Here is a 26,569-nt window from a genome sequence, read left to right as displayed (position 1 = left end):
CTCTTCTATTTATTACAACATTCATGGAAATGAGCTTGCAAAAAGCTCATAAATCAGCGACTTTGTTTATTTTACACTGATTACGCATTCGTAACTTATCAAAGTTGCTTATTTTATGAATTAACAAATTACATACAATTTATTTATAACTTTATCTCACAACTTTCCAACTTTTTAATGCATCTAAACATTTCACATTACGATAAATCATCTATTAACCAATTAAAAATGTGTGTATTTTCCCGGGCGCTATAATTTCAACCCTATCAACATAAATATTAAATAAATCTAATTATTTGCATCTTGTAATCTAGCAGCGGGTTTTATGATTATTATTACAAGTTGCGCGGTATGCGTTGTTCACGGTATTAAAGCACGGATTACAGCGCTTAAATATTTAGGCATTTAGGGGATGCGTTTGGTTTGAATTCGACAATTACAGCGCTACCGGGTAAAGCCTGGGAAATTCCCATCCGCTTAGAAACTGGCTCTCGAACAACAACCCACCTGACTTTCCTACTTCGTTGGTTTACAACTTTTACGAGAAAACGTTAATGTTTGCCATGGCAAACAAAAACAAGCCGCGATAAAAGTCATCGAGTCGTGTGGAGTACCCATTCTAACAAACAAACAATTTTTTCTCGATCCGAATGCGATGTTGGAAAAGCTGAAAACTACATTTTTCAATAATTGATCTTATCAAGTTATTCGTTAATTGCGCTGCGCGACAGCGCGACATGCTTATGCAACAAGCGAGCATTTTACGTTGATATCTACAATGTGTTCGTGGAAATTTTAATTGGGAAATAATGTGGTTTGATGAATTTCTTTTATGTGTGGCGATTTGTGGACGGCGTGTGTATGAAAAGTGCCGTTTCCTTTGCAGATTGCAATTCCGCGCTGCGTTCGTTTCGTTCGCCTTCTAAATTCCGAAATAATTGCACTTTCACTAATCGCACGCGGCGATACGTGTAATAAGTCGCGTGCACACCTCTCGTCGTATGATTTTTCATTTTTCTCACTTGGAACGACTCACCTACAAACTCAACTTTATTTACTGCCAGAGTATTTTTATCGCGGGTAAAATGCGTTTGTAAAAGTGTTTACATGAGTTTCATGTTTAATTACTTACAAAATAAAAGAAGAAAATTAATTTTTCAAAAAAGATTTGAATTTTGAATTTACATTAAGGTATTTCGTTTCAATATTTAAAAAATTGTGAGAAAAACATGAAAAATATTAAAATATCACAAATTTTCCAAAAATTTATGAAAATAATCAAAATTTGTTAAAAAAATCAAATTTTCTTAAAGTTTTTCAATCACCAATCATTTTCCATATTTTTTTAAAAGAAAAAAATATAATATTTGATAATTTTCATCCAAAAAAATCAAAATTTTCGATAAAAAAACTCTGAAAATTCAATTTTTATAATTTTTCCATATTTTCATGTTATCCTATTACCTATTAATTTTATGTGAAAAATACGCAAGTGTTCCCATGACCTTAAACTTATTTTAAGCAAAGTATGGCATCATTTTCTTCTTGTAGCGTTTGAAGTTTGATGCCCGATGCGCGGTCACAAATCATCCTCGATAGGCGTGATTTTTCGCCAATTTGCTTGGCAACCGATGCGATTTTTCTCTTACGCCAGACACTACCTAGTACACACAACGCAAAACTCTTGATATTTTCGATTTACCCGCAAAAAAAAAAAAAACTTAAGCCTACTTTACTAAGCTCACTACTGCTTAGTCACGATCTCGTTTTTTCTTCTCTACAAACAAGATGCGTAGATATTATGTCGCCGGAACACATCATCGCTTAATTTCGATAAAAATACACCAAACAAACCGAAACTTTCATAAAAAGCACTGAGCCAAGTAAATTTTATTATTTATTACGTTTTTCACATCGCAGAAAAAATGTATTAATATCAGTATACTGCGCATTGGATGATTTTCTAAGAAAATATCCACAGAGAATAAAAAATATTAAAACGTGTAAACACAAAAACACAAAAAGCTTTGAAAAGCTCATTGAACATTGTTTCTTGTACGCCGTCTGAATTTAATCGGCTTACCGCTTCACTTTCCGCCGCGCTAAGCGCATTAAGCTTCCGAAAAGCTGCCGAAAAGCTTCCGTGCGAACTACAGCCATGCGTAATCCTCACGCCACGCCAACAAGGGGGTGCGAGAAGAGGTGGTTACGCCTGGATTTACGGAAGTTACAAAGTTGCAGAAACTGAGGTTATCTTTTGTCGCGACGTCGAACCCCACAAGTGTCGCCGTTCCGCGTCGTCGCGGAACTAATTATCAGCAGCCGCAATTGCTACCGGAATTAATAACAACTGATTAATATACCGAGTGTAATAAATTCCCATAAAATAAAATCACTAAAAAAAATTGAATAAAAAGCATGATTGATTGAATGTAATAAAATGTATAAAATTTGCGTTGTGTTCATTAGCGCCGCGCGTAGTTGTCAATAATTAAGTCGCGTAAGTCTGTATTAATGCGTGTGCGCGCATCGTCGGCATCGCGACTTTGTTTTAATGAAACGGCCGGCGCCCGCCCGGCCGAGGCCGCTGAAGAGCGACGCCAATGCCACGCGTGAGAATTGAGCAGTTTTCATGCAGATTAAAAAAGATGCGCACATTTTACGGCGCCATCTTGACTGCAACACTAGTTACACATAACTATTCTTATTCCTCGTCTAAAAAGTCAAAATTCACTGCCTAGGCATTAAAATGTTATTTTTACGTTTATGCCGCTTTTGTATACAGAAAAAAAAAGTTTTTACTGTACACTTCTTTGTAGCAGATAACTGGCTGTGTCAGTGACGGCCCGACGGACGCATTGTAATCGCTTAATTCGCTGCTATAAATGGTAAAACGAGCGTCGTTCGCGCCAAACGTCTGGTTTTCTCACACATTCGCGTGATACGTATACTCGGATGGGACATGACATGTCGATCGCGCTCGTCCTTGGCCAATTTAATCCCTAGTGTTTGCGCTGCGCTGCTTTGCTTCTACTTACATATATACACACATATGTCGCGATTTTTTTTTGCTCGTCTGCTAAACATATTCGATTCTAAAAATAATTAGAATTAGAAATTGGATGCGTGTTTATTGCGGGGTGCAATGTTGACGGTAAGTAGAACTAGGGATGGGTTTTCCCTGCGTTTACGAGCTGACGACTTACTCAATTACGCCTACTGTGATTAGGGATTAGTGGCGCTGTTGGGGGAGTCGTGTTCGGGGGCGCAACAATGGCTTTATAACTTTTCGGGTTTTTCCTGTCATCAACATTGGTATACTTTACATAATGCTGTTATCGATAATAAATTATTTCGAACCGACATGAAATGACATGTTACGTTGATGTTGAATACTATACTTTATACACGATTTAGATTTTGACTTGTTTTTAATGTTTTAAAGCTTCAAAAATCAAAAAAACATTTTTTAGTAAACAAATTTATCAAAATGTGAATTATTCGCTTGATATTACGATAAAAACTTTAGTTTTACGCACTAGTGCGCAAAACTATTACTTTAAACACCCAAATTATCATTTTTACAATTTTTTTGATGAAAAACTCCACTTTTTGAACATTCCCACACTTTTTTCTACCAAAGAATGTTAGTAAAAGTCTGTGGTTCTTTCTTCTATACAAAATGGCGTCTCTAACCATATGTAAACCGATAAAAAATCAGGAAATACATTTTAATTACTTTTTATACCCGCACATTTTATTTTACGACCGCACTCTGCGCTGGATGTGTGCCGCAATGTGTTCGCAATTATGCCCGATTGTTTATTGGTTTATCTATCGCGTTTGTTTATTTGTTTATCGGCAATTATTCCGCGGCGACAATCGCTCGTAACTTACGCCAATTAATACATACGTGAGTGCAGTTTTCCGCCGCGCTCGCGCATTTATGCAAAGCGAGCAGCAACAATTTGTGCACATTTCCAATGTATTTTATTATTATCTGGTTTATTGTTATTTATAATCGCAGCCGCGTCTAGACCGCGATTTATGCTTGTTTATTGCAAATCCACACAGTTGCACCTACAACTACTAGTGATATCTTAGAAGTTGTGAGAAAATTACGCAAGTGATTTATTAATTTCCGGATGAGTCATCGGTTGTAGAGTTTTTATTTTCGGTGTGTGTGATTTTTTTATTGATGGCCCCAGCGACGAATGATTGGCAGGCTGTGCGATTTTTGCGCGGTGCTTTTCGTCGGCGACGCGATTTCGCACTCTCTCGCTAAAGGATTAATGATCCTGGCGCCACACACGGACACGACGCGACCAGTCAAGACGTAAATAAATCTTCAAAGTAAAACATTTTTGGTGTGCGGTTATAATCAGTTTTATCAATATAATACACAAAAAACATACTAAACAATTATTATAAACATACAATGTGTTTGAAGGATGTTTTCTGTCAAAAATGTCAAAAGTATCAAAACTGTCAATAATATAACCTCAAAAAATAAAATTTTTTTCTCTGAAAGTGAAAAAAAATTTTTTTGATAAAATTTTACATTCCGAATGGAATTTTTTTAAGTGTTAATAAATTTCATGGAATATAATTTTTTACTATTTAAAATGTTCTAATGAGCCGTATCTTCGTTGATTAGTTTCGGTTTGATGCGGTTTTCCCGATCCGATCTCATTGCGCTAATCTTGCGCAACGCAACACGCTATAAATCATCTTTTTACTAATAAACTAATTACACAATTAATACGCCTGTAGGAAAAGTCTAGAAATGACTTAATTTTCACTTAATTTTCTAACTTATGAATCATTAGCCAGGGCACGTGATTCATCCTCGTCAATTCTGAAAATGTTTAGCTTCCTCCCGGCTTTGATTCAAATGATTTCGTAAATTCTTGAGCTTTTGTGGTGCTTTTATGCCTTTGTGCAGCTCAATATTTTGTTGCGCCCGCTTTTATTATTCCCAGCTCGCATATAACACCTTTTACGGCGTATTGTGGCGCAGCGGAGATAAAATTTCGAGCGCCAGCTTCGAATAACAGGTGGGCTTTCGTTTCGAAGACATTTCGAAGACACTTCGGCGACAAGTTCCAACTGGTGACATCGGAGCCACCCGGTTTTCGGCAATAATAACGCTTTTCTAACGCCTTACGACAAACACCTTGTTTAATGCAGGTCTGCGCCACATCGTAAACCTCACACCGGCGCTTTTATTGACGCAGCAATATTTTCATATTTCACATTCACCGACTTTGATCTCCGGAGCGAAATTTTTCCACAAAAGATTTACTTTTATTTTATTGTTCGTGTTAGTTTTTTTTTTCTCGCTCAGTTTTAAATTCCTGTACGGATACTGAAAGCTCAGGATGTTAATAAATCGTCGATGGTGCGACCTTTGCTCGCGCATCGCTATAAATCACACTCGCGCCTCGCCGGAATTAACATAATTTATAATTCGTTTTATTAATCGCTCCTCAACGCCGATCGATCGATAATGATTGTTATTAATCGCGCCCGGGCACATTTCAAACACGCGCGGTATTAAAAAGTTAATTATCCCCACCACAACTGCTACATCTAGTGACAAACAACATCTAACCTCAATTATAACCTAAATATATAAATAGTCATCTGTAAAATATGCGAAAATGATTGTTTTCCTTTTCGATCAGACACATCGATCACTCACCAATTACGTAGCCATTAATTTAATAAATCGAACAACAAATAAATTATTAAATCACTTTAACGACCACTATGATTACAATCATAACAAAATATACAGTGTGTACAGTGTAGTTTTTTTTTAGTGTTTTAATACTAAACACATTGTATAATAATGTGATGACGTAGATTCATCGATCATGGGGCGCCGCGCATAAATTTAATAATAAATTTAATAGCGAATTTCAACTCGCGTCCGCACAAATTACAATAATCATCGTAAAATGATGCAGCGGTCATAATGCGTGATTTACGATTCTTCCTCGATCAGGATGAACACTTGTATACACTAAGGTTAAATTAGGTTAAAAATAACCTCAAATAAAAATATTATCCAATAAAAAACAAAATTTAAAAAAATATTTTAACTATATGTTCGATAGTTGTACCGCAAGTCAAATATACAAGTAATTTACGTAAATGTGAATAAATTCTTGAACACTCTGTATATTCTAGGCCTGTTGTTTGCCCACATACTTGTCGCTTGTTTACAAATATTTAATAAACGACATTATTAACTTATTGCCACCAATCCGAGCTGGCGTGGCGCTTGCGCTCGCGCCGTTTATGTATTTATTATGATTGAATAATGTTTATGTGTCGGCTTGGCGCCACGCGATTAGCGCGCGCCGGCGTATAAATTTTACGCGTGTTTTTTCTCTCCTGTTCGCGCGCGCCGATATTTATTTAGATTTTGCGTTGCGCGGTAGTAGCGTGTATAAATAACGCGCTTTTAAATGTTTTTCGCGCATTTCCAGCGTGCGAGCATGCCTTTCAACGCATCAACATCATTAACACCGTGGCGCATCGCATAAATATTCAAATTTGACATCTGTCAAGTGTGCACTTAATCGATTATGTCATAGCGTATGTTTGAGGTTATGTGCGGCTGACATTACGCAATGTGACGCAGGTCGTAAAATTCGTCTGCGCGCGCGATTAATGAGCGTGTTTAACTCTAATCGTATGTGAAATATGCTCGATATAATGATGGCGCCACCATCGTCGTAAAATCTAGTTTTTCAGCGAATAAAACTTGTGTTTCTGTGTTTTGCGGAGCGAGTTGAATGTTTTGCATGTGTTTATGAATGAATAAAAAAAGGTGGTTGTCGTCTTGTAAGCGTTTTGTAAATCGCGAACAGTGGGACACTAAACGGGCGTGTAAAACGTGCGGACACTCATGTTCGCCGTCGTGCGCATTTGCATATTTTATTCGCGGTGTCGTGCGACACCTTAAACTCGTTTTTACCTGCGGTTGGTAAAGCTGGTTGCTGACTTTCTGCAATAATTCACAACATCTGGTCAATATTCACAAAAAAAAAACTCCCCCGAAATGGTTTTTACTTATTTCTTGGCTTGTCGTTTATCACTCGGACATATCAGTTGAAACAGAAAAATTCGTTAAACGTCTTGGAATGTCTTCACGATGCCCTTTTCGGACACACGCGGGCGGTAAAGGGTACACCGGCGCGTTGCTCTGAAAGCATACAAAATCGTTAATCAAAGATGCGCGCCCGATGGTGCGATAGGCACCAAAGAAGCGAAGCCTCAACGTGGGTACGACGCGCGCACAATGCAAGAGAGTTCCATCGAGTTTTCTTCAATGGCGAGCGTGTCTCGTCCTCGTGGAATGTGTTGATTGCCCCCGGTCGATATGCCACGCATTTCTCACCGCTCACACCGCTGCGATGCAAGATGAGATGCGATGATGCCCCGAGATACCATTATTACCATCTCGCACCTCGACAGTTTAACGCTTTAAGAATTCGAAGCGTCTTAAGTGTCGCTCTGAGTGAAGACCCGTTTAATTAACGCACGTTTTTCATATGAACAAAAAGTAAGATTATGCACCACACCAATGTTCTCCTTCTTTTTTTTTCTGTTGTTGTCATGTTGTTCTGCATAGTAGTTACACAGTTACACAGTGTTTAGGAATGCGCTGGAAAAATCGAACACAATGGCGCGCATTCGTTGGTAATAGTCTAAGTAAAACCGTTGTGTCTTGCGTGTGTGCTCAGTTGGTGCTCGTGGACTTGCCGGCGCCACCTTTTCATTCTTCGCAGCGTTCGCTACAGCCGTGTGTCGGGCTCTCGGGATTCATTCAGCTTCTCGCGCGCCATTCACACATTTTTATTCTTCGGGGGGCCTGGCTTTGTGCGCGCCTCCGCGTCGATTATACCTTCGTTTACAGCGAAGACGCACAAAAGCGCGCGCCATTCGGCTGGACATCCTGTCCGGACACTACTTCACACTTTTCACCCTCGGACTCATTGACTGCGAAATGCCTACAATGGTGTAACAGATACAATGCATGACACCTTGTAGTGTAGGAATACTAAGAAGCATTTACTAAGAAGAAATTTACTACATTCAAGAATTTTTTGTTTAAAAATTGCTTAGATTTCTATTGTATTTATATTAATATATTATATTTCATTTGTTAGCTGAAGTGAACTAAAAGACATATAGGCAACCAAAAATACATTTTACTGTTTTATAAAAAGGAAAAAAGTAATTTTTCAGTGAAATTCAACAATTTTCGCTTAAAAATCACTTAAATTTCAATTTTTGCGAATTAAATTGACTGTAGCGCCACCGTTTGTAGCTGAATTAAGCAAATTATATATAGGCAACCAAAAATGCATTAAACTGTTTTATAAAACAGAAAAAAAGTCATTTTTCCATTAAATTCAACAATTTTCGCTTATAAATCACCTAAATTTCAATTTTTTCGACTTAAAATAACTGCAGCGCCACCGTTTGCAGCTGATTTGAACTAAAATACACATAGGCAACCAAAAATACATTTATCTGTTTTATAAAACAAAACAAAATTACTTAAATTTTCTAAACTTAAATTTGTGTCTATCTGATCTTTGTTGTCACGTGCAATGAAAACTATCATTCGGCGGAGGAGTAATCACAGGAAGGCGTCGAAAATCTTCAGAAACGTGCAGCGTGCAGCTTGAACTTGCGCCGCTGTCGGTTTCAGCACAACTTGGTTTTGTTTCTGTTTTTTGTCGTTTTTGTGTGCATGAACGTAATGTTCTGGCGTAGGCCGGCCGGCTGCGCGTCTGCTAGCCTACAGGCCTGCACATTGTGGGCACATCGAGTGCAACAACTCGCAAGAAGCAACAACCAGCAACGACCAGCCGCCGAGATAGTGTTGCAATCCTGCGGCTGCCGGCGCACAGCTCGATGGCGCCCAAAGGCGGCAGGCGCCACACGGATATCTAACTTGAGAGACGCTCGCATAAAATAAAATACTATGTTACGCAGAAGTAAGTAAGTAAGTATTTCTACATTGAAGTAAACGCAAAGCTTAAAAGTTAGGTTATGTTATATTTGACAGATGTCAAATATTTTATCATAAAAATTTCCTTTTTTAGACATTTGCAACACTGTTATAGTATAGTTTTGCTTGAATCACGCTCATAAAATGTTCCTGCATGTTTTGTTTATAACATCGCTGACGTCCAGTGTCAATGGCGGCGCTCAAAGAATGTTAAGTGTGCGTCCTCAAAATACAAAAATCTAAACAAAATTTCGGACGCGAATTCAATGCGTTAATACAAATCGAAACTTAAAAGTAAATGTGTGTCATGCGCGGCGCATTTTACGCATATTTTACGAGCTTTTTGCGAATATTGCCAATCGTAAAAGTTATGCACATTTCAAAGCGACTTCAAATACGATTTTTTGTTTAAACTGTAATCGGTTATTAATAATAACAAATTCCGTGCACGTTGTGGCGCGCGCACTGACAATATGTAGACAATGTAGTCGGTATAAATTTCATTAGAAATGCAAATTTCACTGCGCTGCGCGATCGCAATAAGTCGATAATAATCGTAATGTTCAAACTAAGCAATAAACTCGAACTTGCTACAACATTGTGGCGATACATGCGGGAGAAGGCGTGGTATTATTAAATCTACAGTGTGTTTCAAGCCGTCGTGAACAAAACACAAACAATCTACGAATGAATGAAGCAGTTTTGCAGCGTGCACGCGATTATTTTATATTCGGCGATGAGGTAATCGCTGAGCAATTAATGTGAGCAATGATTTTAAATTAATTGAAAGTGGAAGCGCGTACGCGCGATTCAATACCAGAGATACCGATCAATTGATGTTAATTTCTATTTGACTATTTTATAAATGCATCATTTTTATATAAATTTTCTGTGTATTTTTGGTTGCCTATGTTTTATTTTTCCACCGCAGGAATTTGATGATACTTATAATATTTCTACGTGATGCCCGGCGTCTTGTGGAGGATAATCGATCTTGTAGGCACTAAAAAGTCGTTATTGTTGACGCCGGGTAGACGTTAGACATTAATTTCATTCGGGCGTGCATAATGCGATTATCACGGCAACCAACAGCGCACACGCCTCCGTGATCCGTCTCGGCGGCGCGTCGCCGCGGCCGCACAAAAAACGATTTTCTTTTTGCGTCGATTTGCGAATTTATTGTTGTTCGGGCGCTTCGAAGAAGTCGCGATTATGACTACACAATTGCCCAACTTCCAAACTGCATCCGAGTTAATCCGATTAGACATTTTTATCTTCTGTTTGTCCCAGAATATCAAAAAACACAAATTTTAAAAATGTCACTAAAATACAGTATGTTTAAGTATAATCTCATAAAAATATTAAAGTTTTTACGAAATATTAAGATTATTCTTCTTCAAATATAATACAGAGTGTTAAAAATGACTAAAATGTGTTTTTTTAAGTTTTTGGGCGGAAATAGCGAAGTAAAACATGTTTACGGCCCTCGGGCAGCAAAAATTTTGCTTTTTACACAAACATTATAACTTAACAGACTTTTTCTGATACAAAACATTAAATTTTCTATCAAATTTGAGGTTTTAACAACACATAACCTCAATTTTTTACAAAAACAAGAAATTCTAATACTTGGCGGCCATTACCGCAGTATATAACCATCTGCATCTAATAATTTATGCACGAACTAAGCAATAATAAATTTTTAACTTATAAAATTTAATTGAAATCAATTTGAATTAAATGTATAATGATTGTTATTGTCATTGAGTGGCGGTTGATTTACGACCGCCAGAGCACCGAGGGCGGCAATAAAACATTAATAACTCGCATAAATTATATCGATAAGTGTGTTAATAAACCACCGAGTTCGCCAAGCGCCATTGCACGCATGACAAGCCGCCATCATCGGCACTCCCTCAATAAAATAAATAATAAAAACAAAACAAAAACAACAATAAAACATATTCTCTATTAATAGAATATTAAATATTAATAAAACCCTATCATACTCATATTACAATAATAATTATTCATTGCATTGTATTGCATGCATTTATAAACAACACATTAGACTATTAGAAAATACCTCGCGGCCATTACGACTTGTCGAATGTAAATCGTTTAGCTACTCGAATTACCCACTGCATAACATCAACAACTAAACATGCACTCAGTTTAGCATTACATTTGTATGCATTTGCATGTTATGTTACATGCGTACTTCCGGTTCACTTATATTGTCATAAAATATGCATGGCTAGTCGATTGGTGGCGCCACATGTTAAATAAAGCAGTTTACATAGTTGTATAGTCGTATGTTTGTTATTTTGCGCGACGACAACAAAAAAGCTGGAATGCGGGAGTTGCAGCAATATCAATTAATTAAACAAGGCATTAAAAGATATGGAATGCCAATAAATCGCGCTTTTATTGCACTACGTCCGCGGTTCTTGCAGTTGCAGCATTTACGATTACGATTACGATGTTAATCACTCGATGTATGAGTGCGTGTGATTTGCGAGCGTGATTATTAAATTAAATCCGCAATCAATTAAGCCACGCGAACTTTTACTTCCAGTTTTTTTTTGCTCTTGTGTTGTTGACAGCTAAAGTCACATGTAATTATATCTACGTTGTTGCAGAGGAAAAACGTTTAAACGTTTAAGAATGACATAACAATTGAAGGTTGTGTTGGAAATGGATGTGACTGCTTGAAACAAATGTTTGAATGTGTACCGACGATTTTATTGCCAGGCTTTACGCGGTTGTGCGTGCACTGTGCGCTAATAAGTGATAATGATAACGAGCCGTAAATGGAGTTAGCGAGTCTTTAACGCGTCGTTAATTATGTGCTATTCGTGGTTAATTTATTGTTAAATGTCAGTGATTTCTATTGCGTAAATTACAAGAATATTGGGAATATTTTAAGATAGATGGCGGTTGCGTAGCGTGGAATAAAGACCATAAATGTAAAACATTAAAATTTGGATGTAATACGCAATCTTTAAACTTACAAAGTATGGAAATATCAAAGTAAAACATTTTGGGAGCAAATTTTTGTAAAATAAGAAGAAAAAACTGTTTTGGGTGTTATTTTGGTTGCCTATTTTAGTTTTAGTTATATATTTCGAATGTAGATGGCGCTAAAGTACAATATTCTCATTTCTTAATAAAATTAAGAATCTTATTGACAAATTCGACAGAAAATTGATAAAAAAAAATAGAAAAATTTATTGGTTATCCTATTATTATTAAAATTTCCATTTATTGAAAATTTTCTTTTCAATAATCTCCCAGATTTCATCATCTCTGTTAACTTTATTATCTACTCGATATGTACAAGTACTTATCAGTTAGTTAATAAGACAGTTACTTAAACTAACCTCAAAATTCACTTACATGCCTGACGTAAGTTAATCAACACCTATTGACTCCTATTGGCTTAATGTTGCTATAACTACCATTTACGACCCATTATTAGAAACATTTTGAAAGCGCAGATTGATTTAACAGTCATCACAGCGTCGCGTTACGATTATGTCATTTTTATAAATAAATGTTGCTAACAATCGCAAAACACACACGCATGCGGATAACCACTCGCATTTGCATCGGTGTATGCGTGGCGTGTGTACAGCTGCGAATCGAAATTGTAACAATGAGGAAGTGTCAAAGTCAAAACACTACAAGAATTTTAATCGCTATCGTTTCAATATTATGCGCAGTTGGGTGCTAAGGTGACTTAAATGTATAGGTGTAGGTGACCTAATAAATAAATGTCTTGCGACTATTTTTCCATCGCCATTTCGACGAATTGCTCATTTTTACAATATATCTACTTGTAGAAGATTAGTAATCCAAATATTTAAAAAGTTATCTAATCGAGTGCTAAGCCCGAGTTGTTCTATTAAGCTAGTCTAGAAACACAAATTGATTGACTTTTTTAAGTTAAAAATTGTGTATTTGCATTGTTTTTGTATTCTTTAACATTTAGATTCTATAATTTTTAGATTTTTTATTAAAAAAATTGTTTTTGTCAATAAATATTTAAGTTATTCGTTATTAAAGTATCAAGTGCGCTAAATGGCACTTTAACCACGTTTATCAAAACATAGCGACGCAATGCTTAAGCTTTTTTTTCTACTATCACTTTATTTCCACGTTGAGAGTTTTGTATTTGAACTTCGCACCACCCCGTGACTAAAACCAGTGGCTAAAGTACTTTTGTCACAACTTTGGCCGTTCGTACTGAAACTACCGCTTTTTTTCTTTAAAAACTGTAAAAAAATAATTTTTAAGTCTTTCCTCATGCTTCATGCTTAATAAGTAATTGGTAAATTACTTTTGCAGGTCTAAATCAGTTTAATACAAATACCCACTTTGAGATATGTTTAATGCACGGACATACTGTAGATTTGCATCTCAAGACCTTAATAATCCCGAATTGCAATTTGCAAGCACGTCCGCACACCGTCCAAAGTGTCCTACGACGACTCGAAATCGATCCTTTCGTAGTATAACGCGGCTAAGCCTCTCTACCTCTTCGCTGCGCCGACATGATATTCATGATTGCACATAAATCCCAAACTTAGCGCCCCGTCACGGACGCGCAAGTTCATTCTCGTCTGCGCGTCCGCCATTCACAACGCGCTTTGATTCATTGAATGCATAACGAGCCATTCACAAAATGTAAAATGCGGCCCCAAAAAGAAGCAAAACCGGCGCGCGCAAAGGTGTAGGCGACGCGTGTGGGCGCACTTCGATTTCACGCCGTTCTTCGTTTTCATTTTCGCGACGCGAAATAATGTAATTTATCACATACACTCACCCAATATGGAGGACGCTCAGCATGCGGGGTGTTAAAGATGCTCAACATCACAACAGCGCAGATTTAACACAACTAACAAAAACACGAAAAAAGTAGATTAAGAATGAGTGTAAACAAATCAAATGCAAAAAAAGTAAAGTGAGCACAGTGCTGCCATCAACGTGTAACTAACAATCGTATTGCAAACGATGACGTACGATGCATAACCGGCGCCGTGGCTTAGTTGGTTAAAGCGCCTGTCTAGTAAACAGGAGATCGGGAGTTCGAATCTCCCCGGGGCCTAGCACAGAGTGTGCTTCCTTTTGCGTTTTTTCCTTCTAAAACACAAATTATTGTTACTTATGATTATTTTACATCAAATTATAATGCAGGCTGTTAAAAATAGATTTTCAACAATGAGCGTTAAACTTAAATTAAACATTTCACTTGATTTCATTTTTAATTGCGAATATTGCACCACGAACGAAAAAAAAACTTTCACAAATTCATTTATTACATATTTTTTGTCTCAATATATCCATTCATTAATTCAGTATTTATTTTTAGTTTATCTTTCGTTTTTTTTCTTTAAGTAAAAAGAGGGAATGTGATCAAATTACATATGCGCTCGCTTCAAATTTCATTTCATCGAAAGCCTAAACTTTATAAACCATTGTTTTTCCTTTTCTTTGAAACTTTACTTATACATTACTTATATAAACAAAAAATCATAATAAAGAACTTATCTATTAGTCTATGAAAAATAAGATAATCCAAGATGTTGCCTCTCGCATCGCACGCTGCACGCCAACATCGCTTTTTAAATAAAATTGCATTATAAATACTTCCATCGATCGATCAAAAAGTTACTCAAGTAGTTTCATGTCCAAATACAAAAAAAAATATCATCAGCCACCACGACTCCTCATCAAACTGACGCAAAACCGAATTGAAGTGAAGTGGATCAAATTATCAAAAAACAAAAAAAAGAAAATAATGCATGTTACGCACGTACATATATACCATATGCTACAAATTCAATGTTTTCCGTTTTTCGGTTTGTAAGTATGCTGTGTGTTGTTGCTTGTTTTCCGCTTGTAATATTTAACAATGAGACAAACATCGCCTTCGTTGAATGCCAACGCACGCCACACAAGCCCCTCCCCCCAACAGATGGCGCCACATGTTAAACATTATAACCTCAAACTACAATGCATTGGGTTATAAGTTGTGATTGGTGTGTCATGTGTTTGCAAATCTTCTTGTACAACTAAAAATGTATTTATCAATTGAATCTCGTTTTTTTTCTCGCTACGTTTCCCTTCGCTTCGTTAAATCATCTTCAAATATATATATAAATAATACAATATTATGCGTGTGTGTATCGAAAAGGCATATGCGCGTTACAAACAATTTCAAAATCAAAAAAAAACAGCACAAAGAACAAACAAATTAGAAGAACCGTTATACATTAATTTACATTAGGTGTAATTTTCATTTATAATTAATAGTATAATTATTTAAACGTATATAATTATACAATGTTGTCTGATGCAAGAATGACACTCGTTGATGCCAGAAAACCAAATATTGTTTCTTGATGTTTTAAGTTTCTGTCCATCGGCTAAATCCATTTGTGTGTTGGCGGTTAATCTCGGAATGGTGTTGACTTCGTCACCGTACCAATAGATAACCGAAAAGGAGAGAGAGAGAGGAGGGTTGTTTTTCTCGTCGCATGTTTCTGCGTGTAGTATGTGTGTGTGTGATATAATAATAATGTAATAGTAAATATATAAATTGAGGGGTGGCGGATCGGGTGGGTAGTACTTGATGGTCAAGATAGAGGAGAGACTGGAGGAGTCAAGATAGGAATTGGGGGAGCATGTGTGGTATTTAGATTAGAAATCACTTGCACTTAACGGTTGGCGTTCTTCAGCTGGTTGGAGAGCCAGTCGAGGCCCTCGTAGAGGCCGTCGCCGCTCGTCGCGCACGTGGCCTGAATGTACCAGTTGCGATTCCGCAGCGAGTGCAGGCCCAGCTTGTCGGTGATCTCGGCGGCGTTCATTGCGTTCGGCAGGTCCTGCTTGTTGGCGAAGATGAGCAGCACTGCATCTCGCAGCTCATCTTCGGCGAGCATACGCATCAGTTCATCTTTCGCCTCGCCGATTCGCTCCCTATCGTTGCTGTCCACCACGAAGATTAATCCCTAAATTATTTTAAAATAAAAATACATTGAAATTAATTATTTCTTGAAGTGTGATTAATTATAAAATGTTATTTAACATTTGTACACACCTTAAATATATTTTTAGTCATTACATCAACTAAATACAGGTCAATGAATCAAATATGGTTAATTTAACAAGTAATTAATTATTTCTTAAGCAAGTATTTCTATTTTTTTTAAAGAAAAAAGCAAACATTGAATTATGTAATCAAACACTGTAATTAGAGAGTTAATTAAATAATATCAATTATTTTGCTTCCATATTGAAAGTTATTTTTCATTATTCTGAAGGAAATTGAAAAAAGTAAAGTTCCACACAAAATTTTCGGTTTATAAGCAGAAAAAGTAAACCAAAGTGAATAAATCAACCAAACTTTATATCAGCAATCTAAATTAAAACATATTTAAAGAATAAATTGAAATTTTAATAAATTCTGATTAGTTTTTTATCTAAAATTGCAAATTAAAGACCCGTAACTTGATTCATCGTATAAATATTGTTGTAAAGCAAGGCTGGCCAATGGATTTTCCTGGAGGGCCAAATCTTTTAGATTGCGGCGGCACCGGGCCACAGACTATGGCCATTCATACATAAAATATTATACACATACAAAAGTTACAACTTTGGTTTTTGCGGCGGGCAAATTCAAATACCCTGGCGGGCCACTTTGTGGCCCGCGGGCCTGGGATTGGCCAGCCCTGTTGTAAAGAATAAAAAAACAATATTTAGTTGGATATCAGTCAATTATTCATTAAGGGCTTAAAATTAAATAATTTATCTAAAAGAATAACATTCTGATGAAGATTCTAGACTTTACTAATCATATTGCTGCATCTTTTGAGTATTTTCCTAATTATTAGTTGATTATTCACAAATATTACTTGAAATATTCAAGATGTGTACAAATGTGTTCATAGCAGAGCTGAATAAGCATAAAAATGCTTAAAACAGATGTTTTTATGAGTTCTGATGATACTGAAACACATACCTGTGTGTTCTGGAAGTAATGTCTCCATAACGGCCTAATTTTGTCCTGACCGCCGACATCCCAGACGGTAAAGCTTATGTTCTTATATTCTACAGTTTCAACATTAAATCCTGGAAAAACACAACAAGAAAACACTCAACTCATGATCAAACCGCAAACAAAACACAACCCAACAGGCAAACAAAGGAAAAACAAGTTTCATTTGCTTTGCATTATGGATCATGATTACTTCTTGTCACAAATGTTGAAATAATGTGCAAGCTGAGGGCACTTGCTGTCATTTGCCTGATGACTCATCAATTATAAAAAGATGCCAGCATGGAATAATTACCAATACAACACAAACCACCAAAAAAACAAAATGGTGGGTATGATTTGCAACAAGAAGTAATAATAATTAGCAGGGAATTAGAGCATGATGCAAAGTGTACTCACCAATAGTAGGAATAGTGGTTACAATTTCACCTAGTTTAAGTTTGTATAAAATCGTAGTTTTACCAGCAGCATCCAAACCAACCATCAGTATTCTCATCTCTTTCTTGCCGAATAGGCCCTTAAATAAGTTTGTAAACATGTTCCCCATGGTGGCTCACTTAAAATGTAACCTGCAACAGAAATCGCACACATCACACACTGATGACTCGGCGCTGCGGCAATAAAACATGCACAAGTGCAATCATTGTTCGCATTTTTTTTCGTTAACACGTTAAATGCTTACACGTAGTCGCACACAAAGTAAACGAAATGAAATGCGCGTTATCGATGTGCTGAGTACTGAATAACGCAATACTTGCAGCGTGTCAACCGCCGCTGCCAACTCCCTTTGGCGTTTGGCGTTTTTTTTCTCTCCACCGCCCGCACACACAAACACTCTTTTCTCCGGGCGGATGGCCGTCGATGGATGACTCGGATACCGACGAAAGTAAACACTCGGGGGATGACTGCGAGAGTCGATGACGGTCGGCGGTGAATACTCACGTTTTTCGCAATAAAAAATCCGCGCTCTTCCACACAGGTGCAGCGCTGCTCACATTCAGCGAACCTCCCGATTCTCGGCGGACGTCAATATGGCGGCGGTGCGGCGGATTCGTACTTCGTGCCACACTCCGTGCCACGTCTCGGTCGGCGACGCGTTTCATTGGTGGGAGGGCGCACACGTGACATACATGCACACCAACCGTATTTCAATTTTATTGTAACAAAACTCCGTAAAAACTATTTAAAACCAACCAAACTAAGTCAAACATCTTTAATTTAATTTATATAACTAAAAAATAACATCAAATATATTAATCTCTTTGGGATTTTAATAAAACGCAAATAAAATAATTTATGCAGTTTTCTGGTTTGTAATGTTGGCAGCGCTGTGGCCGTTTAATCAATCGCCGTTACTTTAAGTGGGAGGCCCGAACTTGCACGAAGCGAAACGAAATATGAAATCAAATGGAAGCAATGTTATAAGCAAACGTGGAAGATAACCTTTCACTCCTCAACATTAAATTGCGTATAAATTTCTCTTTGTTACGTCTACTGCGAGTTCGTTGATATCTTTTACGTACATTGACATGCTTCATCACGCCTAACCTGCAAATTTGAACTTTGTTCGCGACTTTGCTTTACTTTTAATTCAAAACAAAAGTTGTTTATGAAAACAACTGAAATGCCGTATCCTGAATCACCATTTACTGATGATTTTAACGATGATATTCTTATTCCTTTATCATGTACATTACAAAACAAGGTTTGTAATTAATTGTTTAGTTGTATTACAATATTTATTAATCTTTTTATTTACAAAGAACGAGTTTTTGAAAAAATTAAAGAAGTGGTTGTGTCAAACACCAAATATGACTACAATTCGAATTGATTCAACAAAACCAAGCATAGAAAACGTGATTAATGAACAATTACACCAGGTAATTATTATTATTGATACTAAATCAAGTTAAAAACATTAATATTTATTGTTAGACATGTTCTTTAGATTAATTCACAGAGAAATATACCGATGCCCAAAATTTACAAGCATTCTACACTTGATATGCTTGTTATTGAACACCTTGATGAAAAATATTTAGATTTGGAGAAAGTTTCCAAAGAAGTTGTAATTGACCATAAATGTGCTGCTGCAGTCCTTAGAGGTGCACATATATTTGCCCCTGGTGTAATTGGCATGACTAAAAGTACGCCATTTTGAAAAATACATTTTTAGGTTAGGTAAGGCAATTTTATTTATTTTTTGTGTTAGATTGTAACATTGACGATAAAGTATCAGTCTACGTCGATACAAGTCCTACCAACAAGTGTAAAAAAGGTTTTGCAAAGGTATTTGACTCTGAGTACAAACATTTTATTGCAAATGGACGCGTAAAACTCACACGCTCAGATTTGTTTTGTTTAGAGCCTATTGAAACGTATGTCATGATATATTTAACCTCAAAATATGTTTTTATTTCTTTATTTTTTCTTTAGCGGTATAGCAATCGAGATAACTGATACAATCAGTGGTTGTCCACCTTTGGATCACAATGTTTTGCATCATCATGGTGCTATGTTACAAAATCTGCCATCGATTGTTGCTGTAGAATGTCTTAACGTGGAAAAACATTCTAGAATTTTAGATATGTGCGCTTCTCCTGGTGGTAAAACTGTTCATATATCTGCTAAAATATCTCCTGAATGTTTTTTAATGGCCTGCGATAAAACACCACATAAAATTCTTCAATTAAAACGCACTAGCGAAAAGTATAACATAGAAAACATAAGAATTGAATGTGTTGATTGGGTTAAGACTAATAACAAGATGGCCGCATCCATTGCTGATGTTTTAGTTGAGAAATTTGACGCTATTTTATTAGATGCACCTTGTAGTGCCTCCGGAAATCGTCCACAATTACTAAATACTGATTCCGAAGTAATTTTAGCAAGTTTTGTTGCTGTGCAGAAGAATTTAATACGTACAGTAAGTGCATCATAACCTAAAATATTTAATTTTAATTATTTGATTGTTATTTTGTTATACAACAGGCTGTTGACATGCTTCGACCAGGTGGAACTCTAGTCTACAGTACTTGTTCGATTGCAGTACCTGAAAATGAAGGAATTGTATCGTATGCACTGAAAAAACTTCCTTTAGAGTTGATTCCAGCTGAACCCAAACATGGCAGCCATGGATTACCATACGAAGGCATTGAACATTCAGAATATTTACAACGTTTTGGTCCTGATGTAATGGAACATAATTCCATTGGTTTCTTTATAGCAAAATTCAAAAAGACAAAAATAGAACCATAGATGATAATAGTATATATTTTTTCTGATTTAGCAAGTATCAGGCATATAATATCGTTCATTTTGTCTTCCCACTCCAGATACTTTTATAGTGAAGTGCAAACTGGGTATTCGTGTTCGAAGTATAATTTTCTCTTCAAATTTAGATAATATCCTAGCAATTTAAATAATTTAAAAAAAAACCTTCATTGAATAAGGTTAAAGTACTTACTGAGGAACGAAAACAATGTATAAATCATAAACCATCGGAAAATCACGTCTTCCTGGCTTGATCACCCCGTTTTTAGTCATCACACGAAAAGTTTTGCTTTCATGTACAGTAAACTCCACACGACACACTATAACCTCAAAATATTAACATAATTACCTTCTAATGTAAAAGGTTATGTATTCACTGCTACTTACATGAATAATTCCGAATGATACACAGTTGTTTCACCACATTTCCAAGATATACATCACCAAAATCTATCTCATTAGTAACTTCTAATATTGGAAGATATATCTTTAAACTTACAGGAATATTCTGTCGAATAAAACCTGCCTGCTCAATGTGCAGATACTGTTCAAGACTGAAAGTCTGTTCAGTCAAATTTAACTTTGAATATAGCACAGTGCCTTCATCATCGTCGGAATCATCAAAAAGTTGCTTTGCGATGCGAAAGAGTGTCTCCACATCGATTGTATAACTCAACGCGAGTTGTACACATTCATCTGGTTGAACTACAGCTGAATATCTCGGACTATCTTTCTCGGATGTTTTTAAATGGGTAAGTTTTGTTGATGTACGTGCACTTTCTAATACAAATGGCGGATCCATTTGGAAACAGACTTCAGCTTCGACTTGATGATGATTTTTCAAAGTTAACTGCCGTACTTGTTTGATATATCCAGAATCCAAGATTTGATCCGCAAAGAAACCAAAATGGAGGTCTTCTACACACATATCCAACTTAAGAACGGGGAGATCAAGAGTTGCGGTGAGTTTAGCTTTGGTTGGATCATTGGCATGACCTGTGGGACGTCTATACAACAATGGAGAATAACTCAAATTTTGTGGTAAGTGAGTGTATCCAATGAGATATGCTTCAATTTCAGTTGTATTGTAGGAAGCTGCGAATGCACGAGTGTTTAAACCTAGTTTCAATGCCAGGGTTTGTTTTGGTGGGATTACCATTTCTTTTGGGGACATCTATTATAAAATATTACATTAATACCAATGGGTAACTCTAAAAGAGGTTAATAACCTTAAATATTCGATGATTACTGCGTCCGATACACTTCCCATGCGCTATCATTAAATTCCCTTGTGAGGCTGTTTCCTCATCATGCGTATCATCATCATTGGGATGGTAAACATCAAAAAGGATTGTGATTGGTTCGTTAGCTAACTCACCATGAGTGTGACGCATGTAAATATGCCATATTACATTGACAGGCACCACTGATACATTTCTTACTTGTAATTGCCTTATTTGAAAGTTTGATTTGTATGCTAAGGTACCAAACCTCAAAATGGCCGTTTTATGTATATTGTTTATTCCAATAGGGAATTCTAAAGGTATTCCGATTATTTCAACGATTAAAGTTATTCTCAAAGGTAGGATATGGTTAAAATCTATTAGGAGGTCTTCCTTATATGTTCCCCATGTGTTGGCATAGATTGAAAGGATAATTTCATTGGTACCAAAAGGTTTTAAGTGTTGGGTACCATCAAGACATCGATGGTCAATTGCTATACCATAGGGATCTAACCTTTTCTCCCATTCATCTAAACATTAAATTAAAATAAAAAATAACAACTTTTAGGTTAAAACTAGGTTAGGTTGGTTATTATGGTAATATATTTTACCTTCAATTGATTGATACTTCAATGCTTGTAACACCACATCAATCTTTTTCTGTTCGTAATTATTCGGAGGAAAATTCAAATTTACAACTTGTAAACATCCTGTCACCGGAGTTAAATTCTCCAGTTTAATATTACAGGTATAAACTTGCTTTAAATGTACTCCACATATTTCCACAACATATTTGGAAACATCTTCAAACCCATAAGGATTAAACCTACTACAAGATGTTTCTGAAACAGTTGTATCACTACTAAAAGAAGACATGATTGACGATTCATCTTCAACAGTAGACGGAGCCAACTCTTTGAGATATTTAACGAGATCTGATGGTAAGTCATCATTCAAGTCAGTACTACTCATGGTCAACTCAGCTTCCATTTTACTAGCATCATTAAAAGTCTCTGGGGAAACTTCTTCTGTGATAGCTAAAGCTAGATTTTGATTTGATTCATAATTTATAGATAGACGTTCAACCCTAGGAGGCCAGAATACTTCATTTTGTACTCCTGGTAACACCACTTTGACATATATATCATCAACAGCAACTACTACAGAGAGCACTACTGGTGCAGGCGCGCAATAGTCTCCAATTCTGTTTTCAGACATTTCCACTTGATTAAAAGCAAGGAAGATATCATCGTACATTCCTGCTTTTACAGGTGTGATTGTAACATCAATTCTATGAGCGATTCCATTTTGGATTGTGAATCTTTTCGGGGATACAGAAATATCTAATAAATCAGCATGTTTTCCATAAATTTCAGAAAGTTCAAAGACAACATCAACTTGTGTCAAATTATGAAAGCAAACAGAGTAAGTTTTCGGGGTGTTTACATAAAGCATCTCTGGTGGAGAGAGAATAGGACATTCCGAGAAATCTGTATGTATACAAGCAGCTACATCGGCAACTTCATAATTGATTTGTAAGCGACAATCTTCTTTCTTTTTACCGTCATAGATTGTGCATAGGAGCAGGTATGATGTCCATCTAATAGGAGCCTATGAATGTGTTTAACGGGAAAACTACATTGATATGTATAATGTGAAAAGTTTGGTATAACTTACTCGAGCAACTATTTCGTAGGTTACGTCAACATCACCACAACCTAAGTTCTTAGCTTGTATCTGAACCCCGTTCATTTTCGGTCGATGCAAATCTCGTATGTATTGCTCTCTAATCTCCCAATCCACATTAACAAAATTAGAGTTTAGGATTTTAAAAGATGTTTTATAAGTGTTTCCGACTGTACATAGACCCATTTGTAAGGGAATTGTTTTATTAAACTTTAAATGTGGTGGTTCCACTTCAATCTTCAGATCAATTGATCTTGTGTAATGCTTTTCTATTACAACACTAAAATTAATCATTATAATTAATAGAAAAACATAACCTAGTTTTAAATATCTTACCAAATACGTTCCACGGTACTTTTATAAGTGGTAACATCATATTCCACATCAAAAATAAAAGGCCTCCTAGGTTTGATTTTAAACGATTTTGGATATATCATCACTTTCCCCCATTGATTACTAATCCAATATCCTGTTATAATCTCATCAAATTGATCACAGTCCACATTGAGTTTGAATTCCCGTTTCACTTTGGCACCATAATGATGAGGATGTGAACCAAACACATTTCTAGGCATGACAAGAATTCGTAAACCTCTTACGAAACATATCGCATCGAACAGCGCCACTTGGACATCAACAACAGGAGTGGCATTACTTTCACTTGTAGATTCTGAGTCTTGAGGTTGTAGAATGAGGAAATTTGGGTTGTCAGGGGATAATTTGACAGCACACAGAGGTATACCCACAATGACAAAACTATTAATAATATTTAAGCTATTATTTTAGTATTATTTTAATAATTTGTGTATTTACCCAATGGTAACACCATAAAACCCTTCTTCAGTTGTTTCAGGACATGCTGTAATATTACAAGTGACCTCCCCATAAGCAGGCAGGATATTATCCTCATCACCTTCAAACCCCACACAATCAAACTGCAATTCTTGCATTCCCTTCAACATAGGATGCTTGTAATTCTCCAAATTGATTTCATGCAAATCAAATCTATATTTTAGATGTATCTGGCTATTATTTCTAATTTTGATATTCTGTTTTATTTTCTTATAGGCAAGAGTCTTTCCAATGAACAAAACTCCTGAAGATCTACATTTTATGTCTTCTTCAGAGGCACTGCTACCGGATGTGAGTGGATCATTATCTATTGAAATCAGATAATCAAAAATAACCTCATCGATGATATCTACTGATGAAGTATGAAGTGCCACGTCTGTACTGATATTTTTCACATGGTTATTGTCTGGTTCCACCAAATGTACACACACAGAAGGCTCCACACTGCTATTGTTATTGCTGGAGGTGTTTGACAGATCCCAATCGAGGTATTCATCAGTGCATTGATGCATTTGTACTACTTCGTGTATAAATGTAGTGATTTTTAAAATCTAAAGGAAATAGAGGTTAAATTAGGTTATGCATTAGGTTATGTTGGATTTATATAGTGTTACATTAGAGCGATCAACTGTGATTGTATATTTATCAAATTCAATCACATCAGCGACGAAATCAATGGATTCCCAGGTTATGTTATCGCAGACCATGCTTATGTTTTCTATATTCGTACTGCTTTCAGCTCCGTAAAATTCTAACTTTGTTATGATGAAATCATCTTTCTCCATTTCAAAGTAATTGGGTGTTATGGAAAAGTCTCCGAAATCCAATTGGAGGTTATTATGTAAAGTCTACGAGTAAAACAAGTTAACCTATAATTTTTTTTTTTAAATTTAAAGATGGCGACTAAACATACATTTATATCTTGTGTGGACCATTGCATCTCAGTCATCATGAAAAACTTCCCTGGCCCACCTATGTTTTTAAATATCAGATTACAATTAAGTCTTTCTCCGACAAAACACGCGCCACATTCGATTGTGTTATTCAGGGCTTCAGCTCGTGTCATTTCAAAACGAGGATGGGAGACACGTGTCATTGATATTGTGTCCCTCATGAGGAAAGCTGTGAGTTTTGGAGGTTCACGTTGACTTAATAGTTTTACTACAAATTTAAAGGTCCTGTTATGTTTCTAAAGGAAGAATTAGTAAAAATGTTTACCTTTATGTCCATTTACAAGAAAATAATCGAATACATCCATGTAGGTATCTGTTTTGAATTCGACGATGAATTTCGCACTCATTCCAGAACTCAACCGTAGTGTATCCGGATCAAATTGTGGTTTGACAGTGAAGCAGCCATTTTTGTACTCAGTGGTATCAGGTACTGTTATTTGTTGTACTTTAGTGCTGATATTTTGTAGTTTGAAACATTTCTTATAAACTACATTTAGTTTGTAGTTGGTGAAGACTACTTCTTTTGTATTAAGACGGAAGCAACTGCGGATTAATCTGAGTCTGGATTCAGGTGACATTAATTTGGGAGATGAACGTGAACCGTGGGGATTTAGAGTTTTCTTGGTTTGAAGTGCATTGCTGCTGACTTCACTTGGTGCTAATAGGGTTACTCTTGATTTTGTTCTTCCAGGAAGGTTTTTGGTGCCGAGTGTTGCTTTTCCTCCTGGTTTTATGTTTGGTAATTTGGTAGGGACCATGTTTGGGTCTTTACGTTTTAGTTTGGGGATTTTCGTTTCGAAAGTAAAGTCTAAAATGTTTAGATTATAAGTTTTTAGTATAAAATTTATAATTGTAGATTATGTGTTTGTTTTTAGGTTATGTTTAGTTTTCTAACCAAGTTTTTGTAGTATTCTAGAAGGTTTTAAATCTTCTCCTGTAATTAGACCGTAGTCTTTAACATCTTCTCGATCTATTTTGGGGAAAATTATATCACGCTTATATTTGTTAAATTCTTTCGCTATAGGATCTTTTAAAATTAGTTTTTGTTTTTCTAAATTAGTTTTTATGTTATGCGCGAGTTTCTCCTCGACGATGTGTAAAGCTTCCATTTCTAATTTAGATTTTTCTTTTATCTACAATAATAATTAAAAAAATTTGGTAGAAAAACATTAAATAAACGCTTTTATAAACATACTGATTGAATACATTTTGCTGTTGCCTTGTCTCTGGTTGAATCGATTTCGTAATTCGCCCAGTTTCGCACGATGTTGTCGGGAAGCACTGGTTCTTCCAACACATCGTGGAATACTTCCCTAAGGAGCGAGGAGGCATCTTGGTTGTAATTTATAGAGGAATGTGGGATTATTGGTATTGTAGGTTTCTCAGGTTTTCTCGGTTCCATTATATTTTTATTGATAATTAAAATTAAAATTATGTAATGATATATTTGACATTGATACAAATGTCATATATTAATTCATGTACCGTG

At 36.1% G+C, this 26,569-nt stretch overlaps 3 protein-coding genes, 1 long non-coding RNA gene and 1 other non-coding gene across 9 annotated transcripts; 2 read left to right on the top strand and 3 right to left on the bottom strand.

The window, feature by feature from the left end:
- Positions 1-267: 267 nt before the first annotated feature.
- LOC135789691 (uncharacterized) lies at positions 268-8,143 on the bottom strand. The gene is made up of 3 exons (XR_010547637.1): positions 7,084-8,143; positions 6,989-7,018; positions 268-674 (listed from the first exon to the last, which is right to left on the bottom strand). It is a non-coding gene; the product is annotated as an uncharacterized lncRNA (long non-coding RNA).
- Positions 8,144-14,070: 5,927 nt separating this feature from the next.
- TRNAT-AGU (transfer RNA threonine (anticodon AGU)) lies at positions 14,071-14,144 on the top strand. The gene has a single exon. It is a non-coding gene; the product is annotated as a tRNA-Thr (tRNA).
- A 193-nt stretch (positions 14,145-14,337) lies between these two features.
- On the bottom strand, positions 14,338-18,192 carry Arf1 (ADP-ribosylation factor 1). 3 transcript variants are annotated; one of them, XM_065317771.1, is made up of 4 exons: positions 18,036-18,192; positions 17,493-17,662; positions 17,058-17,167; positions 14,338-16,047 (listed from the first exon to the last, which is right to left on the bottom strand). In XM_065317771.1, the coding sequence occupies exons 2-4, from the start codon at positions 17,638-17,640 to the stop codon at positions 15,757-15,759; spliced, it is 549 nt and encodes a 182-aa protein (XP_065173843.1). In that variant the 5' UTR covers positions 17,641-17,662; positions 18,036-18,192; the 3' UTR covers positions 14,338-15,756. The 3 variants fall into 3 exon arrangements, with proteins under 3 accessions (XP_065173843.1, XP_065173845.1, XP_065173844.1); XM_065317773.1 differs by lacking the exon at positions 18,036-18,192 and adding an exon at positions 17,852-18,006; XM_065317772.1 differs by lacking the exon at positions 18,036-18,192 and adding an exon at positions 17,776-18,001.
- A 329-nt stretch (positions 18,193-18,521) lies between these two features.
- Positions 18,522-20,363, top strand: LOC135789309 (tRNA (cytosine(72)-C(5))-methyltransferase NSUN6). Of its 2 annotated transcripts, none has more exons than XM_065299094.1 (6): positions 18,522-18,798; positions 18,857-18,973; positions 19,029-19,240; positions 19,306-19,471; positions 19,530-20,019; positions 20,085-20,363. In XM_065299094.1, the coding sequence occupies exons 3-6, from the start codon at positions 19,066-19,068 to the stop codon at positions 20,349-20,351; spliced, it is 1,098 nt and encodes a 365-aa protein (XP_065155166.1). In that variant the 5' UTR covers positions 18,522-18,798; positions 18,857-18,973; positions 19,029-19,065; the 3' UTR covers positions 20,352-20,363. The 2 variants fall into 2 exon arrangements, with proteins under 2 accessions (XP_065155166.1, XP_065155165.1); XM_065299093.1 differs by having other exon boundaries at positions 18,523-18,798; positions 19,042-19,240.
- Positions 20,351-26,529, bottom strand: LOC135789308 (uncharacterized). Of its 2 annotated transcripts, none has more exons than XM_065299091.1 (13): positions 26,276-26,529; positions 25,976-26,213; positions 25,346-25,888; positions 25,041-25,288; positions 24,742-24,975; positions 24,089-24,678; positions 23,612-24,031; positions 23,267-23,555; positions 22,201-23,200; positions 21,596-22,119; positions 20,754-21,540; positions 20,560-20,686; positions 20,351-20,502 (listed from the first exon to the last, which is right to left on the bottom strand). In XM_065299091.1, exons 1-13 carry the CDS (start codon positions 26,480-26,482, stop codon positions 20,379-20,381), a joined length of 5,331 nt encoding a protein of 1,776 aa, XP_065155163.1. In that variant the 5' UTR covers positions 26,483-26,529; the 3' UTR covers positions 20,351-20,378. The 2 variants fall into 2 exon arrangements, with proteins under 2 accessions (XP_065155163.1, XP_065155164.1); XM_065299092.1 differs by having other exon boundaries at positions 26,287-26,526.
- Positions 26,530-26,569: the final 40 nt, after the last annotated feature.

Source organism: Atheta coriaria, unplaced genomic scaffold, assembly GCF_025399875.1.
Source record: "Atheta coriaria isolate IRGN ID8LTWV9N9 unplaced genomic scaffold, Caltech_Dcor_3.1 hic_scaffold_3_pilon, whole genome shotgun sequence".
Lineage (NCBI taxonomy): Eukaryota > Metazoa > Arthropoda > Insecta > Coleoptera > Staphylinidae > Dalotia > Dalotia coriaria.
This window is presented reverse-complemented; position numbering and strand designations above follow the sequence as displayed.